This window comes from Sarcophilus harrisii, chromosome 1 (genome assembly GCF_902635505.1).
Source record: "Sarcophilus harrisii chromosome 1, mSarHar1.11, whole genome shotgun sequence".
Classification (NCBI taxonomy): Eukaryota; Metazoa; Chordata; class Mammalia; order Dasyuromorphia; family Dasyuridae; genus Sarcophilus; species Sarcophilus harrisii.
In genome coordinates, this window is record NC_045426.1 from 697,310,417 (window position 1) to 697,331,696 (window position 21,280).

General features: G+C 41.4%; 1 protein-coding gene across 1 annotated transcript in view; it reads left to right on the top strand.

The window, feature by feature from the left end:
- SRRM4 (serine/arginine repetitive matrix 4) overlaps nt 1–18,735 on the top strand; it is a 235,220-nt gene extending 216,485 nt beyond the window's left edge. The window contains exons 9-13 of the mRNA XM_031948684.1: nt 7,191–7,386; nt 7,909–8,167; nt 11,221–11,331; nt 12,244–12,387; nt 13,132–18,735. Coding sequence (XP_031804544.1) covers nt 7,191–7,386; nt 7,909–8,167; nt 11,221–11,331; nt 12,244–12,387; nt 13,132–13,378 — 957 coding nt within the window. The 3' untranslated portion in view covers nt 13,379–18,735. The remainder of the gene's footprint in view (nt 1–7,190; nt 7,387–7,908; nt 8,168–11,220; nt 11,332–12,243; nt 12,388–13,131) is intronic.
- Nucleotides 18,736–21,280: the final 2,545 nt, after the last annotated feature.

A 21,280-nucleotide genomic window follows, 5' to 3' on the forward strand; every position in this document is an offset into this window, starting at 1 on the left:
TGAAAGATCTCGAGATCTTACTATGTAATGATTGGTTGAAGGAACTGGGAGTTGCTTAGCTTGGAGAAGAGAAAACTTAATGTGAATACCATTGTTTTCTCCAAGTATCTGAAGAGCTGTTACATAAAGGCGATAAGGTGTATTCTGCTCGATCCTAGAAGCTAGAATAGATAGAATGAGAAGTTACCAAAAAAAACTTGATAGCAGAAAAAAACAAACTGCCAAAGTGGTGAGAACTTCCTTGGGAGGCAAAGATTTTACTCTTGTTAGATGTCTTTAAGCAAAGACTGGATGTACACTTGTGTGTATCATAGAGAAGACTCTTGTTCAGGAAATTTGGACTAGATGGTTCCTGAGATTTTGTTTGTATAGAAACCATGTTTTATTTGTGCCCAGAGGTTATAAGTAGGAGTGTTAGGGTAGTGTTGCAAAGAGTTAGATTTAGGTTTAATATAAGAAACAATTTTCTAACTAGAGATATGTCAAAGAGGAATGGCCTGCTTTAGAAGGTAAACAGATGGATAATAAATAGATAATCAGAAATATAGATAGATAGATAGGAAGGAAGGAAGGAAGGAAGGAAGGAAGGAAGGAAGGAAGGAAGGAAGGAAGGAAGGAAGGAAGGAAAAAGAAGAAGAAGATTGGAGGGAGAGAGGGAGGGAGGGAAAGAGAGAAGGAGGAAGGAAGAGAGAAAGACAGAGAGAGAAAGAAAGAGAAGGAAGGAGGAAGAGAGAGAATGGTTAGATACATGATGGATGAATAGAGATGATGAATAGATAGGTAAATAGGGAAAGGTAAATGAATGGATAAAGAGATGATACATATATACATATATAGATGATAGGTAAATATATTAGAAAGGTGATGGATAGATAAACATATATAAGAGCAGGATGAATAAAGAGATGGTGGATAAATAGGTAGAAAAGGCAAATAGATTTAGATGGATGGAAAGAGAGATTATATATATGTATATATCCATATATATAGAGAGAAAGAATGGCAGAGAGGGAGGGAGGGAGATGCTAGGTAGATAGATGAATATTAGAGAGATAACGGATAAAGAGAGGGCTGTATGGGTAGAGATAGAACATTTATTAAGCACTTACTGTGCACTAGACATTGGGCTAAGCTAAAGTGTGCTCCAAACAAGAGTTGGGTTACCCCTTGCTACAGTTGTTGGAGAACACATTTTTGTTCGAGTCCATCTGTACCAGATGAACTATGGGATCACTCCCAACTGAAAGATTCTATAATTCTTTAAGATGACATGGAGTTTTGTCTACTTTATTCTCCCATCCTAAATCTAACCCCTGGCAGTGGAAACATCCCGAGATCCTCATTCATTCTCACTGGTTATTAGAATCATAAAATCTCAGGACTAAAAAGGACATTAGAAATATCATTAAATTGAGAAGGGCACTGAGAACCAGAGAAGGAAAATGTCCTGTTCAAGGCCACACAGCTAATCTATGAAGAACCAGGACCATGATAGCCCAATCTCCTGACTCTCAGGGCTTCACATCATTAATGTAGCTTCACTGAGAAGATAAAGCATGGGAGAGAGGGACATCATGGAGTCACTGTTCCTGGATAGCTTTAATGAAAGAATAGAAAATTTCAGACTCCAGGAAGTTTAGACATTTTGATTTAGAGGTAACTGGTGGTACAGTGAATAGAGTGATAGGTCTGAGTCAGGAAGACCTGAGTTCAAATCTGAAATCAGATACTATCTGTGGAATCCTGGACAAGTCAATTCACTTCTATCTGCCTCAGTTTCCTCAGCCACAAAATGGGGATAATCATAGCCCCTACCTTACAAGGTTGTTGTGAAGATCAAAGAAGATAATATTTGTTAAATGTTTAGCACGATGCATGACACATAGTAGACAGTATATAGTTACTTATTCCTTTCCTGATTCTTTTGACTTAACATAGACAAGTCATTATTACTTAAGTCTCAGTTTCTTCATTTTAAAAATGAGATTGTTTGACTATTTGATCCCTAAGGCTCCTTCCAGATCTTATAACTGTTCAGTTGACATTGTTTTTTATGAACAATTATAAATTATTATCAAATAATAATCTGATTATCAAATAACATTAATACATTTCTATACTGATTTAAGAATTACGAAGTGTTTTCCTTCCTACAATCTTGTGAAATGTTGTTATTGTATGGAGTTAATGAAGTAGTGTTATCAGATAGAATCATAGAAGATTATTTCTATTTTCTATGGGAGAGGTGACAAGGGTCTAAACTGGGAAGAGGGAAAGGGCTGTGGATATAGAAAAAATTCTTGTTCACATGTCCTGTGAGGTCCCTTTTGACCCAGATCCTATGATGAACTCTCTTTGGATCCAGGTGACATTGTGGAGAGAGTATTGGGACTCAGTATCACAAAGACTCAAGTTCAAATCTTGTCTCAGACATTCTGTGACTTTCATAAAGTCACTTAACCAATCATTATCATCAAAGTCAATTAATCAACTTCCTCATCTGTCAAATGGGGATAATTAGGCTCCATAGATCTAAAGGTAAAAGGGACCTCAGAGGCCAGTGAATTAAAACCTCTTGTTTTATAGATGAGGAAATTGAATTTTAGACTAATCTAATGGCTTGCTCAAGATCACGCAGGCAATAAAGTGGGATAGGAACCCAGATTATAGGAAGAGAGTTTGGGAGCTGGAAGGAACTTCCTCAGAGACCAATTAATCCAACCCCTCATTTCATAAATGAGGAAAGGGAGATCTACGGAAATGCAAGAATACCTGTCTTCAAGCAGCTTAAATTCTACTGAGGGAGTCAAGATACACACATCTAAGAACAGATAGCATGTGTACAAAATAAATACAAGGTAATTTGGATAAAGAGGCAATAACAGCTGGGGGAAGGGGGAATAGGACAGCATTAAATCTGTGCTCTGAGGTCCCACTTAGTCACTGATATACATTTATTTAAGATCTGGACCTCTCCACTCCCAAAAGAAATTGTGGCAACAGCTTATAGATTAGGAGAAACAGACACGGTGGATGGTTTCAAGTACCAGAATGCTGGAAGAAGGCAAAAGGGGAGACAAAAGGGGGAGGGCAAGGAATCCTGGCTCTAAGGGACTTAGCAGGAAAGATAAAGCATCAGTCTCTGAGTTGGGATAATGTGGATCCAAGCAGTAGGATCTTAGACAGGGCATTTAACCTCTCAGTGCTCAGAGGAGGCTGTAAGACTATAAATTGTACAATGGCTAATAATCTACATTGATAGAAGAAGATCCTAGCCCCTCTTTTTGGATAATGGAGTTTTGTTTGGACAGCAAGGTGATACAGTGGACAGAACACTTGGCTTGGAGTCAGGAAGACTCATATTTCTGAGTTTGTCTGACTTTGGAGACTAGATATGTGACCCTGGGCACATTTAATCCTATTTGCCTCAGTTTATTCATCTGTAAAATGAAGTGGAGAGGGAAATGGCAAATTACTGCAGTATAATTGCAAATAAAATCCTAAATGGAGTTCCAAAGAGTCCCACGTGACTGAATAACAACAAAAATCTATGTATTTTTACGAACCATTTAGTTTCTCTGTAGCATGGAAGTATTTTATTCTAGCAAGACATCTTGGGGGTGAGATTGCAGGGGAAACAGAGTACATGTTCCTTCATATTATCTGCTTTGTTTTTAGTCATGTTGGGGGAGGTCGAGAAGGGACACCTCTACATTCCCTATAATATATAGAAGTTCTAACCCATCTACTATGGACACCCATTAGATATAACAAGGTAAAAGGGAATGAGTGGAAGGATGATTTATCTCTTAGAAAGGACACTGATGAGCTGCAGAGCATCTGAGAAGAGTGAGCAAGATAACAAATGAATGAGTTCATGAAAACACCATTGAAGGAATTGGGGATATCCAGACTGGAGAAGAGGGGAGAAGATTAGTTACCTCTAAATAATTGGGCTGTCTTGTGGAACAGGATTAGATTTGTCCAGCTTTATTCCAGCACACAGAATTATAAGCCAGTAGGTGGAAGTCACAAGGAAGAAAATTTAAATTTGATGAAAGAAAGAGCTTCCTAACAGAGCTATCCAAGTGTTTTGGATTTCCATGGAAGATATTAGGTTCCCCTCCCTTGACATCTTCAGGCTGAGATAAAATTATTATTTGCCATGGATATTGGAAAGTGGATTCTCATTGAGGGATGCAGTTGGGTGATTGTTGAGGTCCCTTCCAGCTATCTGGCCAGAATTCTGTAACATCTATGTGGAGTGTGTAAAATTTAATATAGGAATCAGAGGAATGACAACATGGGTTATCCTGGAGGACCAGGCAGAGAGAACCCACAGATTGGACACATTGAGCCTTCCCTATGTTGGCAACTATTCCCAAGATAACCTCCTCCTCTCTTCTCCAGGCTCCTGGATTAATTGACCTCTCTATTCCTCTTCCAATGCCCACAGCTCTCCTGGGAGGTCTTCTCAGAGCCTCAGAGCCAGAAGGCACCTCAGCAGCTATCCCCAAAGAATCCCCTTTACAACATCATAGGTCGTTAGGAGGTGAAGTGGTTAGAGCACTGGACCTGGAGGCAAGAAGACTTGAGTTCAGATCTAGTCTCAGATACTTGTTAACTCCGGAAAGTCACTTATCCTCTGTCTGCTTTAGTTTCTTCATCTGTAAAATTGGGGTAATAACACTACCTAGCTTCCAAAGCTGTTGTAAGGATCATATAAGTTAATATTTTTAAAGAGTTTAGCATGGTACCTGGCACATAGTAGGTATTGTATAAGTGCTAGCTATTGTTATTATTATTATTATTACTATGGTTATGAAATTAGACATCAGAGTTAGGAGAAAAGGGGGAGGTGATTGAGAATAAGGTATTGGTTTTGAAAAATGCCACTGACTTCCTTGGAAAACCCAGTCTGAGTAGCTTTGTTGATGTTCCCTTCCAAAAAGACAAAGAGCAGCTTGATCACAGATCGGTTTGAAGCTGATCTTTTTCAGTATGCAGAAGTGGGCATGAAAGCACAGTAATTTTTCCATACCCCAGTGCGGGAAGTGTCAACCATTTGGGCTTTAAGCTCACCTCCACGGGAAGAAGACAGGCAAGTGCATCTAGGTCCCAATGAGTATAAATAATGAATCCTGTGAAATAATGACATCATTTGAACTCATGTTACACATTTCCATTGGGCTCGAACCAATGTCCATGTTTGGTATAATTATAAATTTAAATATTATGGATTCAAATATATGTGACTACTTGACAGGATTCATTATTCACATCAGTTGGGATCTGGGTGTTTCCCCCACTCTCTGAGTTCCAGTCTCTTTCCTCTTCTCCCCCCTGCCCCACCAAAGCCAACTTAAGCCATTGACCACTAACAGAATGAACTTGGAAGCATGCAACTACCCTGAAAAGTTATCTCATCCCTACGAATTCTTGGTGACATTGTCTAGCCTCATGCTTGATAATCACTGTCACTTCAAACTCCATGACTGAGTCATCCTCCCCATGACCAGTGTCTTCTGACCAAAAAAAAAATTTGACAAAACCTGTTTTTGTCTGAAGTATCCAGATAAATCAGATAAAATCAGGCATTGACGTTGGTTGAATTTGTTCTTTGATCAGTAAAGACCCACAAAAAGAAACCAAACTGGGATGCCAAGCTTTTAAAATGCAACATTACTCCTCAGAGTGATTTGTAGGAGCTCCTCATGGGGAGCTCTCGTCAACTATGACAACACAGATCCAGTTTTGTTTTGTTTTGTTTTTAATCTACAAAGATTTGGATTATGCCTTCAAGGTGTGAAAGGTGAAAACAATGGCAGTCCTCCTGGATTCCCCTAGTTATCTCCTGTCAAGACTTTCTAATCTAGTCCAACTATTGGCCAACCACTCCAGTTATGCTAGTGTTTTTCTTCCTTTCCAGCAGCCTAAAGGAATAGGTCTACACTTCCTGGTGTTTCATTTTTTTTCTTATTATTTCTACATATATATGTGTGTAATGCCATATACATATATATTCAACCTGTGTATACATGAGCCAATTTAAACAGAAATGTTGATTTAATGAGATTGGTATCTTGAGGTTTCCAATGAGAAATCAAAGAGAATTGACTATCCCCAGTGGCAAACAGGCAAGCTTTAAAAATAATTAAAATTTTAAAAGAAACTGGAAATTTAAAAAAAAAAAAGCAGAGAGTAAGGATTTGAAGAGAGGGTTTATGTTTTTTCTTGTAATTTGAGACTCTAATGATGGACTGATGTTCCCCGCTCTTCCCTTTTTCTTACACCTTACCTACTAAAGGAGGAAATCTTGATTGGTAAGTGGATGCTATCCGCTAAGACCTTAGGGATTGTATTAGAGACCACTCCAGAGCTTTAGCTACCTTCTCCAGGGGGAAAAACACACACACACACACAGAAATCTCTGTATAGACTTTTTTTTTATTTTTTCAGCTGAGGATTTCACTTTCTTTTTTTTTCTGTTCTTTTTATTTTGTTTTTGTTTTCTTTTTCCCCTTAGTTGAAAGGTACTAAATAAGTTGGTTTGCAAGTTTTCCTTTATACTTGACATCTTTTTTTATTATTTTTTTCTTTTTTTCTTTTTCTTTTTGTGTGATGTTTGTTCCATGTTCTACTCAGGAAATGAGTATCTTTCTTTAGAAAAAAAGTCAAATTCACTGAGAATTTGGTTCAGACTTTAAAGTTTTGGGTTTATCTTTTTTCCCAAAAGAAAATATTTTTAAGTCCATATATCCCTGATATTTTCTGTTTTTTTTTCCTTTCCCAATCCCCTACTCACCCACCCCCATCTTTTTTTTTTTTTAATTTAGATTGCCTTGAGGGATGCTGCATTCCCTCTCTATTTAGTTTCCTTCCTTTTGTTTGAGTTAATTTATTAGAAAAAAAAATCCTTTTTTTTTTTTTTTTCTTTTGTTCAGTCTGGATCGCATGCTACTGATCTGTGCATGATATTTCCAAACTTCCAGTTTCCATATCAGGGGGAAAACAAGTGTCTCCTTTCTGTGGTTTTCTTTCAGGGATATGTTCTTTTTTGTCTGGGCTTCTCTTCTCTCTTTCTTTCCTTTTGTTACAGTGCATCATGAAGGTAACATTTCTTGGTTTGATTAGACACAGCCCAAGTGTCCAAGTGCTCAGCCGTGCCCAACGGATCTTTTTACTTACAGATTTCTCAGTCGGGGTCTTCCGTTGACCTCTTTACCAAAACAGTCAGCCCGCTCAGCAATCTCGCGGCTCCCCGAGGAGGGTCCCAGGAATATGACTCAGGAAACGACACTTCCTCCCCGCCCTCTGCAAGGACCAGCCTCCCTTCAGCCCCAGGCCCAGGACCAAGGCAGCCCAGGCAGAGGCTTGGGCGCATTGGCAATTGGAAAGCCCGTTTTCTCAAACCTGAAAAAGGGCCCCAGTTCGATTCCTCAAACCCAACGGTTTCTTCTCAAGAAAGCGAAACTTTGGAGAATCTTTTTTTCCTTTAAAAATGGAGCCCCCAGGTCAGACTTTCAAATTAAATTCTACCTCAGAAAGCCATCCAGCTGTGCCGGCAAAGGGAAAGGGCAAAAAGGAAGGAAAAAGGGGGAAAAGGAAAAAAAGGGGAAAGGAAAGGGGAGAGGAAAGGAAGGAAAGGAGAGAAGGGAAAAGAGGAAGAGATGAATAGAAGGAGGAAGGGAAAGAATGAAAAGGAAGAAAAGAGGGGAGGGAGAAGGAAGGAAAAAGAAAGAAAGGAAGGAGGAGAACAGGAGAGGAGGAAGGAGAGGGAGGGAAGGAAGGAGGAAGGAAGGAAGAAAAAGGAAAGGAAGGAAGGAGAATAGAGAGGGAGATGACAGATATGTGTTATCCTTGTCCTCAGGAGTTCAATCGTCAGCTTATTTGAAATCGGAATTTCAGGCTTGTTCGACCTGGGTTTTCTGACTCTCCACATCTTCAGAGGATTCCAGTCACCATGCCTTGGCTGCTCAGAAGCAAAGAAACTGAGTCCTGTCCCCTCACCAGCTCGGACCTCCCCACTGAGAGCATGCTCCCGGGCTAGCTCTTACAGCAGTCCTGCCAGGTCTTCCCCTGCTTCCAGCCACTCGTCCCCATCACCGAATCACAGGGGAGCCTCCCCCAGGTACACCCGAAGCCGCTCAAGCTCCTCAGGGAAGAGGTCAGTAAATCCCTTCTCAAATTCTGAGCCTGTCTATTGGGACGAGAGCACAGAAATGCTCTTTTCCCTGAATACTCCCTGGACTATTGGGGCTGGGGGCTGAGGGCGGTCAACTTCACTAGTACAGACAAAGGTAATTCCAAATCATTTTCTTGGGCCGCCCAAACCATGGAATCATAGATTATATGTCTAGACTTAGAGGAAAATTAGAAATTTAGTCTTAGATAACTGTATAAATATGTATACATATATTGTATTTAACATATATTTTAACATATTTAACATGTATGGGACTACCTGCCATCTAGGGGAGGGGGTGGGGGAAAGGAGGAGAAAAGTGGGAACAGAAAGTTTTGCAAGGGTCTATGTTGAAAAATTACCCAGGCATATGTTTTATAAATAAGAAACTATAATAAAAAATAAAATTAAAATAAAGAAGAAATTTAGTCTCAGGCTTCTAAATACAGAGCTAGAAGAATTGCAGAGATTGTGGAGTACATGGTCTCATTTCACAGATTACAGTGCTGGGTCTGAAGTCAGGAAATGTGGAGTTCAAATCACCATTTGATCATTTACTAGTTATATGAGCCTGGACTTCCCACCTAGGTCTTCCTCATTTTCTTCATCTGTAAAATGGGGATTATAATAGCCCCTACCTCCCAGGGTTGTTGTGAGATTCAAATGAGACAATAATTATTAAGCCGTTTGCAAACTTTAAAGATAATGTTATATATACATATATATAATACATATACATCCATATATATTATATTATATGTGTTATATTACATTAATATTGCATTGCTATATTGATATATTAACATATTACATATATATACAATATAACATTATAATATATTTGTCATCACTTTACAATATTGTGTATCACATATCACATTATATTACATTGTATCACACTATATCATATCATATCATATTATATTATTACTATTATGATTATTAAATGATAATTTACTCCACAGATAGCAAGGGACGACTAGAAGAAAATGTTGTATGTATTACTTGAAAAGCAGTCTCTGCACTGGGCCAGGGGCAGGGAGAAAGGGTGCTTTAAGATTTTTGATTATCTTTCTTTTAGGGAAAAAAAAAGTAGGGTTCTATCAATTAGAAAAAAACTGGATGGGCTTGGGAATAGTCCAGAAATGATTGATGTCAAAATATAATGTCTCTATAAAACTACTGAGAGGTTGGATTTGGATGGACTTCAAGGTCCTCCAAATTGATAATTCTGGAGAATACAAATGATCCCTAGGACATGGCGCAGAAGAAGCTATGTTGATTCCCATCCCCATCCCACTCCCAACCACACACATACTTCAAGATGAAGGTTCAAGTTTCTTAAAAAGCAGCAGAAGGAAATTATAAATACTGGTGGAAAAGCAGAAAGGGGGAATTTTTATTTCAGTTTTTCCAAGGAAGATAATGACAATGATGATGAAGAAGAAAATATTCTTATAAATATTATTAATAGTGAATATATAAGTAATTATTTGAATAACATTATTTCCCCCATTTAATTAAGAATAATTATATTAATCATTTTAATTTTAATAATCATCTCAGTATTAGAGGGACTCTCAGAGCCTGAATCCAGCCTTCCTTCTAATCCAAGCTCATCTTCCAACACCCACCTCCAAACACTTCTCCACTGAAAGCTACCTCTCTGACAGAAATGATAGATTTTTACTACAAGAGATCTTACAGATGATCACTTCCAACTGCTCCCCCTCACACTCACCCTTTGCCTTTCTTGAGTATGGTCTTCCCTTTATTCTTTAAACTGGGAAAATTGCTCTAATATTGCCAATAATAGCTACCATTTATATGGTGTTGGCTATGTGTCAGATGTGGTGCTAAAACTCTTCACAGTTATCATTTCATTTGTTCCTCACAATCACCCTGGGAGTTAGAGTGCTCTTATTATCATCCTTATTTTCCAGATGAGGAAATTGAGACAAAGACAAAGTAACTTGCCTAGGATTACATAATAAGTCTATGAGGTCGAATTTGAACTCAAGGTCTTCCTGAATTCATCTCAGGAAGTTCAAACTCTGTTTCCCTCAGTTTCCTCAACTGTCAAGTGGGGATTAATTTACAGGGTTGTTGTGAGATTTGAATGAGATCACATTTATAAAGTACTTAGCACAGAGTCTAGAATATAATAGGGGTTGTGTAAATATTCCCTTCCCTTCCACTTCTGATAAACACATACTATGTGCTGGGCACCCTGCTAGGCACTGGAGAGACACAAGGACAAAAGAGAAACAATCCCTGCCTTCAAGGAGATTATAGTCTATCAGGGGAGACATGTCCTCAGATAAGTAATATAAAAATTGATACTAAATCGATAAAGACTTTTTGATGGGGCTCTTTCTTCTTCCTTCCTCAAACCTCCAGGGCCCACAATGGTCCTTGATCCCAAAGTTGCCTTTCGATTATTGTGTGTGTGTGTGTGTGTGTGTGTGTGTTATATATATATATATATATATATATATATATATAGAGAGAGAGAGAGAGAGAGAGAGAGAGAGAGACATATATATATATATATATATATATATATATATATATATATATATATAATATGCCTCCTCCTCATGAAAATGTAAATTCCCTAAGAGTAAAGTAAATAAAATCTTTTTACTTTCGCAAATACCTAATAATAGATTAATAAATAAATCTATTACCATTTAATAGATGTTTGGGGATTCGATCTTAGGAGATGGAACTTGAGTTGAGCCTTGTAGGGAAGTAGTGATTCCAAGAGTTCTGGATGAGGAGAGAGAGAGGTCCAGAAAAGGGGAACAGGCAGCCTGGAGATTGAATGCCACAGAGGCAAGTTTTCTATAATGTAGAGTATGTGAAGGGATGTCATATAATTAGAGTCTCTTTACCCATTCTTCCAGGCTGGCACTCATTCTTTCTCCTCCATCTCATCTGGATTATGGGGCTGATTTTTCCTCTGTGGGTTAAGGGAATACTGAGTGCCAATTCCAACAGGACCATCAGACAGACTGTTTCTCCTTATGCAGGTCCTACACTCGGTCTCCCAGCTACTCATCCACATCTGGCAAACTAAGCCCAGTAAGCAGAAGTCCCCGGCCCCGACGGAGTCCCAGTTACACCCGGTATAGCCCTAGCAGGTACTTGTTGCAAGCTTCTTGCTGTGGAACCAGAAGGAAATCTCTCCATGTTGCTCCCTTGGGACAGATAAATAGCAAAGCGAGTAGAGCTCTGGACCTGAGTCCAAATTCAACCTCAGATACTGTCTAGCTATGTGATCAGGACAAATCACTTCACCTGTCTGCCTCAGTTTCCTTGTTTATGAAATAGGGCTAATAATAGCACTTACCTCCCGGAGTATCAACTCAGATGATAATTGACATGTGCTTACATAGTAGGTGCTATATCAACAATCAGCAAATACCTACTATGTGCCAGGTTACCAAAAATGGTAAAAGACAGTCCCTCTCGTTAAATAAATATTAGTTAGTTTTTAATTCTTTTTCCGTGAAGAAAGGGTAAAAGGCTTTTGATAACCTAGTTCTCAGTTTCTTCCACCCAGTCCTAGACCAGTCCCATATTTCATAAGTTTGTTTCATAGTAAGCTAGGGAAAGCCTGTGTAAAACTTTTCATTTGCTCAGTCAGATACCACCCCAAGCCCATAAAAGATACAATAAATTTGTATGAAACTAGGTCATTAAAAAACAAAGTACTTTTCCATTCTAATTTGCTTGGAAATATACAGGTGCCTTGACCCAAAGTCAAGGGTATTTTAAACTAACTAGCCTTTAGGGATACTCTCCTGTACACATATTCTGTTATTACTGTGGCTTCCCTCATACCCATGGAAAAGGAAATAAACACTGAAGCCCTGAGAAGCAAACGTGACTTATCCAAGATCACACAGCAACTAAGTCGGAACCCACAAAGAACCATTTTCCTCACAGAAAGAGCCAAGGGTGTGAGGGATGAGGGGCCAGGTCTGAGCATCCACAGCAGCTGTACCTAGCCATAACCATTTCTCCCATGATTCATCCCTACCACCTTCCAGAGACAGAGAACGAGACCACAAGTATGGACCCAGTGAAAAGGAGACCCCTCGGGAACGGGAACGGAGGAGGCGGCGGTCTTACTCCCCCATGAGGAAACGTAGGAGGGATTCTCCCAGCCACCTGGAGGCTCGTCGGATCACAAGGTGAGGGGAACCAAAAAGGTGGGCTACCGACCCTCAGCAACTAGGGCAGAGTGAGTTCTGTGCTTGGACTTGGGGTCAGGAAGAACTGGTTTCAAATCTCATCCTTGACACTGACCTCTTCACCTCAGTTTCCTCATCTGCAAAATTGGGAAAATATCTGAAGTACCAATCACAGTGGACTATCTTGAGGTTCAAATTGGAAAATGGATATACAACAGTCAGTCAATAAAGATCTGATGAGTACTAACACAGCCACTGGCAATACAAAGAGAGCAAAAGAGGGAAAAACACTAAGTAAATGTCAGCTCTCGGTGTGAGACAGAACGTATTTGTCTTGATGGCTGTATACCTCCCTTTCATTCCTCTTTTCGTTCCTTCCTTTCTTTCAGTAACCTTCCTTCCTTCCAACTTCCCTTCTATCATTCCTGCCTCCCTTCATCTTTTTCTTTCTTTCTCTCTTTCCTTGAAGTGGCTTAAACCAAGATCACATATAATGGTTGTTTTACAAATTAGGAAACTGATGCCCAGGAAGTTCCAGGTCACCTCCTCTGGTAGCCAAGGTCACTTGGGCTTTAAGGGGTAGCAGTGATATTCCAATCCCCATAGCATTACTAGCAACCACAAGACAAAGCAACATAGAATGGGAAGAGCAGGGAGTCTGGGGTCCCAGTCCCGATTCTGCCCCTGATTCCTCATCAGCCAAGTCTCCAGCTCTGTGTCCTTGTCTCCCCATCTGTCCCTCAGTGCCCGGAAACGTCCCATCCCCTACTACCGGCCCAGCCCCTCCTCCTCCAGCAGCCTCAGCAGCTACTCCTCCTGGGACAGCAGCAGCAGCCGTAGCCGCAGCCGCAGTTACTCCAGAAGCAGCAGCAGCAGCCGCAGCCGAAGCAGCAGCGAGAGCAGCAGCAGTGACAGTGACGGAGCCAGTGAACCTGGGAGCCACAGCCGGAGTTATGCCTCTGAGGGCAGCTACGAGAGCACAGGCCACTAAGGGGGGCCTCCCAGCCGTGGCCTCCAGACTCTGGCCCCTTTCTCCTTACTGACAGAAGCCTTGTGCCCCATGGAGGCTCTAGATCCCCAACTTACCCCAACCCTTCCCTCCACTCCAAGGAGAAGAGGGGACCCATCAGCTCCTCTCTCCTCCCCTCTGCAGTCAGCCATGAGCCACGCATGCCCTGTAGCCATTCTGGACCAGAATCCAGTGGGGGTGGGGAACAGAACAGCTCACCCCATACAGAGGAAGTCCTTTGTATGATCCAAGGACCTCCCGGCTGGTGGTTCAGATATGGGGCTTCATGGGGGCACCAGGGATGTCACTGGGCTTACAATACTCCACTCACTTATTTTTCCATAATAACGGCACAGCCAATGGGTACATGGACCCCATTGGGTGCCATTTTGACTCTTTCTCCCTACACTGGCAACATAGATGCTCTGACATCATTTTCACCATCCTAATCCCAAACTGTTGTTTTGCAGCTCATTCTAAATCCAGGTTGATAGCAAGAGAGAAAACCAAAGGGCAGCACTACCCTGAGAAGCAGAAGCTTCTTGGGATACACATCCCCCAAATTTGCTGCTCCCCACTTAGTGAAGTGATACTGAGCAATCACCTCATCTCAGTGGGTGCCTTTGGTTATAGGGAATGGGGAGGATGAGGTGAGAACCATGAAAAACCAACAGTAGCATTTTATTTGGAAGTTGTGGGCCAGCAAGGGGAGGGAGGAAGGGGAAAGAGGGATTGGGAAGAGAGACCCAACACTGGCTACTGAGCCTGTGAAACCTTCCAGGCCGCAAAGTCTTTGGTCCAGAAGGAAGAAAGAAGGACGATCTTTGGCAGCCACGTCATTGCAGCATGGAAGGTGGAAGGGGGATCTTGGGAAGGGAGAATCAACTATTTGGCTTGACTATTTCAGGTTCTAACTTTGGAAATACTCTTCTGAACTTTGGAAAACACTCACCTCTCTGTGGGAATGATATCACTAAAGATGCCAAACTAGGTAGAATCTGCCTTTGGCAGACTCCAGTGAGACGGGGAGTGATGAGATTGGCAAATGAGAGAACCGGACCAATAAGAAAGAGAGGATGGTCCTCCATTCCTTATTGTAAGCTGATGTTTCCTATACAGCCATCATCTCACCCATCCATCTGAGCCGTCGGCTCTGGGGCCCCAGTGAGCCTCTCAACAAGAAAGACTTATCCAATTTCCTGGGGGCCTTTCACCCAGGCTCCAATCCAATAGGCACTGACTTTTCCAACATCAACAAGGCTCTCCAGGCTTCGGGAGACAGGTGATACAAAACCACCTGCACACAAATGGCTAGATCCTGAGTGACTCACAGAACTTGTGATTCTTTCCCTGAACCCCTAGGACAAGGTCTGATTCATGTCCCCCCAGCTGGCACCATTTCCCCTCATGTAGACACCAGCTGGAAATACCTTGGGTGCCACTGATCTAGGCCAGCAGCCAGTGCCTGCTGAAAGGCCTCACTCTTCCCTCAGCATTTGCCCATAATCTCCCCGATTCCCAAATCCCAGGCTCCCGACTTCAGGCACCCCAGAGTCATCTCCTTCCATAATAACAACACAACCAATGGGTAGATGGACCCCATTGGGTGCTCATATCATCTCCTTGTGGGGCCTCTTGGGTCAAGGTATCAGTGCCCCCCATTTCTCTGCTTAAGCCCTCTTTCCCAGAACCCTCCAGGGAATTTAGCTTAAGTTGCTTAGGTTCCGGAGGACAGATCAGGTCCAGCATAGGAGTGGAGGTAGGAGGGAAGGCTTCCGAGGTGAACTTGCCAACTCATGCCTTGGGCGTTCAGCTGTTGCTAGCTTTCAGTTAGGGGGAAGCCCCTTCCTGGTCTAGCTCTAACTCCTGTTTCTTGATGTCACCGGCACCCTGATGCCAGGGGCAGCTGTGAGCTGATCAGCAAATCACAGATGCCATGGCCTGAAATCATATGATGGGCGTGAAGGAGTGGAAGGAAAAAGAAGTTTTAAATAACATGGGGGTAGATCAGTTTTCGGGAGTGGGGGAGGGATGAAAGTTTCACTACTCATGTGATTGGAAAGAAAAGAAAAGTGGAAGGGGCTGGATGATAATCCAGTTTCATTATCCTTCCCTGGGAAGGCAGGACCGATAGCTTCTCATGGTGGGAAGGATGTCGGGCTTCCCACATTGGTCTTCCATTCAAAGCAGCTAAGAACTTTAATTATTTGGGGGTTGAGTTCCCACTGCCTCTTCCCCTCATCCCACGCCCAGCACACACACATATACAATGGTTAGTTGTTCTTGAAGAGAACCAAATGACATCACGCAATGTACACACAAACACACACACATACATATACACACACAAACACACACACACCTTTGGTTGCCAGGCTCTCTGGGACCCTGAGCCCCCAGAAGCCAGGTACCTAGCCAATCAAAGATCATCAGATAATACATGGGGAAGCCACAAGAAGTTTGTGGTCAGTAGAGAGAGGAAGGAAGGGCAAAATTGGTTCAGCTGAAGTTTCCTTAAGATTATGAAGGTTGCCAGTTCCTCTGATTTTCCCATGGGAAAGAACATAGGTGGGGGAAAGCAGCGATACACTGGGTAGAGACCCATGCCACACACCTCCTCCCACACCTTAAGAGTGTGTCTAAGAGGCCTTCTTCTCTGTTCCACCATCACCTGCCTCTGGTCCCTGGCTTTCCGTTCAGCTTTAACCCAGACCCCTCTGCTTCCAGGGTTAAACCAGATCTATCTGCTCCTGGCTTCCCAACATCAAACTCATGATATCACCACCACAGGGGAAAAAAAACAGCAGCAACAACAAAAAGAGAAAAATGGTGTCCCTGGCTCAAAAAGAGATCTTGACTTGGGAGTTAGAGGGGATGTATAGATAATGTATATATCCACCACAAGGTGTGGACCTGACGTTACTTCTTCATGGAGATCTGTGGACCAAGGGCCTCCGGTGCCATCCAGACTCCTCTGGGAAGGCAGCGAGCTAACTAAGGAGAATCCACAGGCCCGAAAGTTTTATGAGGCCGGCTCTCTATGAAATCAACACTGGAATTGGTTGAAGCCGCTTTTCAAGAACTGCTTCAAATCATGTTATTCTGTGGAAGCTACTACACCTCAGGGGGTTTCTGGTCTGCTGATACTGGAGAAAACCCTACTAACTTATTTATTTATTTATTTATTATTCTAATTTTTGGAGGCGATCGGTCACCATTTAGCAGTATTTATTTATTTATATGGAGGGACAAGCAAGGGGGTGGTTGGGAGGGCACTTTTAAGTTATTTTTATGTCTAATTTATTCATGTCACTGTGGAAGTCTGAGGGTTTACATGAAGATTCTTGGGACACCTCAAGGAGCTGGGTGGTAAGCCTTTGTCTCTTACCCCAACCATTGGTGTAACCAAAGTGTAGCCTTCGGTCCTTTGAAATCTTCTCTTGAGAACAGTGTGGGCAATGGCACTTTGTGAGGTGGGCTGGAAGGATGATTCTGCTGGTCTTTTCCATCAGGTTGGGAGGTCCATCCAACCACCCACCTGCTACCTCACTGGGAGGTGCATCTGATCCAATTATTTACTGCAGTTATTGTTCTGGGTGCTGTGAATATGGACGGGTCCCTTTGCTCCCTGTGAAGAGCAAAGGAGGATTCAGAAGCTCAGTGTCTTCTACTGAGAGATCTCTGCTCCACAGTAGCTGAATCGATCACACGGATTCAGTTTTGACTCAAGGGGTCAGTTTCCAAAGCACTTAGTTCATAAGAGACCCAGAAATCTTGTGACTGACAACCTAAGAGAGAAGTCACCCAGACATTCATTTTTGAGTCAGGCCACTCCAAAGACCAACCCCCCCCCCAGCCCCAATAGGAATGATGTCCAATGGGCTATGTAAATCTATTGCCCCCTTTTTCAATGTTTCAAGCTTCCAACCCCAGAGACATTTGTCTCTGTCGAGTTAACCCGTCCAATCTGGGTCTGTTTCCAAAGGTTACTGTTGTTCTGCTTCCTATTAGTGTTACTCTGTTAAATACAAACCTGTTTAAATGGCCTAGTCTTGGGTTTGGAAGGGTTTTTACTGTACGGTTTACATTCCTGAGTGTTTGTGGGGAGCCATGTCTTTTGTGGGAAATAGAACTCTAAGCTACTGTATCTTGTATCTATGAGAATAACTGTGAATTGTCATCAAGCATGGTGGTCCCCCAGAGAACTCTGGGAAGGTCAGAAATGGTTCAAGGTCTTTATCCGAAGACCTAAAATGTCTCAGCTGAAAATCCTCATGTCTCCCAAGGAACTACTGAGTTTTTCCTTCCTGTTCTCTATCAGTCTTTCTTATTTCCTCCCTTTGTCCCTTAAGTGAAACATAATCCTTATCATGTCAATAAAGAGCCTCAATTAATCAGAACCCAGTTAACTGGGAGTCTCTCTTGCCTAGAATTTTTTCTTAACATTTTGTTTTTAGGGGAAGCAGTGGAGATCCCAAGGAAAAAGGTTCTATCAAGGAAATGGTCTTTGAAATAACAACAAAAACTGACATATCCTAAGATTCTTATACATTCACTTCAATATCCTCCCCCTTCTGTATCTCTATCCTACCCAAGACATGTAGAATTGACCAAAGATTATAGAATTAGAGAGAAAGTGGATGGTAGAGATTTTCTAGCCCAAAGTATTAATTTTATTATGGGAAAACTGAGGCACCAAGAAGTTGTTTGAAATAACAAAAACTGAAATATCCTAACATTCTTATACATTCAATTCATTATCTTCCCACTATCCAAGACCATATAGAATTGACCAAAGATTATAGAATTAGAGCAAAAGTGGATGGTAGAGATCTTCTAGCCCAAAGTATTAATTTTACATATGGGAAAACGGAGGCACCAAGAAGTTGTAACTTACCAATCTAAGAACCCACAAGTAGAAGTAGAAATAGCACTTGAACACAGGTCTCTCTCTGAACCAAAGTCCAATTTATGCCATGGGTTTGAGGATGACTTTGTGGTCCTTCTGACTCAGAGAAAAATGCAATAATGTTCACTAGACCAAATTAGATCAAGGCAGATTGAGACAGAGAGACGACAGTTTCTCTCTTTGGTATGATCGAGCATGACCTTCTCTTACAGAAGAGGAAACTGAGGGCCAGATAGGGGAAGGAACTCACTCAAGATCACACAGAGAGTAAGAAACATACTTAAAATTCAGTCCATTCCTCTGACTCCAAGCCCAGGATTCTGTTTCCTGCTTCACACTAATCAACTGATAGGATTCAGAGCAAGATTCGAAAATGAAAACGAATGTCACTTCATCCTGAGTAAACCAGAAAAAAAAAAAATGAGCTAAAGAGAATCTCTCCCTTATCCCTGGGCATGGAGTCAGAAAGGAAGGTCTGACTTCAAATCCAGCCTCAGATGCTTCCTAGCTGTGTGATTCTTATGCTTAAGGATTTTAAGTTTCTCTGCTTCACTTTCCTCATCTGTAAAGTGGGGATAATAAAGGCACTTACCTCCCAGCATGGTCATGAGGATCAAATGAGATTATTTTAAAATGCTTCCTAAAAATGTCAGCTATCATTATCATCATCATTCTCTGAGTATTCCAGCCAATTGTGGTTTCACTCTATTGCCATTGATGATCGGGAGCTAAAGTACCCATCCCAAAAGTCCCAGGTTTCTGAAATCCAAGGGAATTTAAAAATGAGAGATTCATCATCAAGACTTTTTTTTTCCAAATGCATTATATTTTGGGTTGTAATTCTCCCCCCTACCCCAATTCTATTCCCTCTGGAGTCAGTAGATGGTACAGCAGGGAGAGTGATAGACTTGGAGACATAAAATATGTGTATGCATACATGTGTGTGCACACATACATTTGTACATGTGTGTGCATTTATGTGTGTGCATATGTGCACAATATATTCATACACATGTGTGTGCATGCATTTGTTCACATATGCTGTGTATGCATGCAAACATTTCTGCAGGTATGTGCATGCACATGTATTTATACATGTGTGTATTCATTTGTGTGCACATGCATACATACATTTACTCAACCACATACATGATATGTTTATACATAGATGTAAGGCTCAGTAGCCTTCACACCAGAGGTACATGTGTGCATGAGCACACAAATGCGTACACACAATTTACATATGTGTGTACACATATATCCTGACATGTGCACATGAATGTGACCATTAAGTGTGTGTATACACATGTGTGCATATCCGTGCATGTGTATGTAATTTTATATATATGCATATTATATATATGCACAAAGCATATTCTTTTCAGATTGTCTCTCTAATTAGAATAGAAGCTCTTAGGGAGCAGGGATTATTCACACACACACACACACACACACACACACACACACATATACACACCACACCACACAGTCTCTGTCTGTCTCTTTCTTTGACTCTGGTTCTGTGGCTCTGGCTCTGGCTCTGGCTCTGATTTGTTCTCTCTGTCTCTCTCTCTCTCTTTCTGTCTCTCTCTCTGTGTGTCTCTCTCTTTCTGTCTGTCTCTCTCTGTCTGTCTCTCTCTCTTTTTTTCTGTCTCTCTATGTCTATCTCTCTGTCTCTGTCTGTCTCTGTCTGTCTGTCTCTCTCTCTGTCTCTCTCTATCCTCTCTCTCTCTGTCTCTCTGTCTCTCTCTCTCTCTCTCTCTCACTCTCTCTCTCTCTCCTTCTCTCTCTCTCTCTCTCCCCCCCACCCCTAGAATTTAGCCTGGGTTCTGGAACATAGTAAGCTTGTTGACTAACTCAGTGATTCTCAGAGAATCCTTGGGAATCCTTGGCAAACTCTTTCAGAGGGTCTACAAATTCAAAATTCATTTTTAATTCTAATATGGTAAATAGCTATATTTACCCACTTTAATATAACCCACATAAACCCACTTTGGACAGATTTAAATCATTTTTTAATAATAATATAAAGATGCTGAAAGTAAAAGTTTGAGACCCACTGGACTGAGTAACTCCCTGCCTCCTTGACTGACTGAATCCTTTGTATCACAATAATGTGCCTACATCCAAGGGTTCATCATGTGTTATTAAGATGTCTTCATAATCAACTATCCCAATTTAAAATAATCAACTTTTTTTTCAGAACTGGGCCATGTGTCCATAAATAAAACTCAAAAATTTCAAAGATTTGGACTTGGTTTGGAGCCATTAAGTCTAACCCTCTCATTTTACAGAAGGGGAAATTGAGGCCCAGAGAGGTTACAGTAGGAGAAGGGATTAAATATTAAATTTTGCTAAGCACTTTATAAATATCATCTTATTTGATCCTCATAACAACCCTTCAAGATAGATACTGTCATTATCTCTATTTTACTAATGAGGTAACTGGGTCAGAATGAAGTAAAGTGACTTGTCCAGAGTCACACAACAGGTGAGTGTCTGAGGCTTGATTTCAGGTATCCCTAAATCTAAATCTACATGACATTGCTACTGCTAGACTCAGAACTGGAAGGTTCCCTGGATGCTTTCTAGTCCAATTCCCTCCTTTCTTAAATGCCCAGAAAGATTAGGTGATTTGCCTTCAGTCACGCAGTAAGCACTCACTCCTCTGGCTTGAAACCTGACGTTCTTTTGCTTTATACTAAGCTTTAATCCCTCTATTAAAATACGTCTTGCCTATATTTTGCAAATGCCATGAAGCCCGGGATGCAATGGGTCATATTTCTCTCCTTAATAATATATTTTCTATTTATTGAATGACACAGAAAAGATTGACAAAGTCTCCTGCCATTGGCTCTCTCCAGCCAGCCCGGGATACCCCAATCGACCATCTCTAAGCATCATTTCGCAGTTTAGCGGGAGCCTGAAGCATGCCGCAAATTGGAACCGGCAGAAATGGAGGTTTCGGTCATATA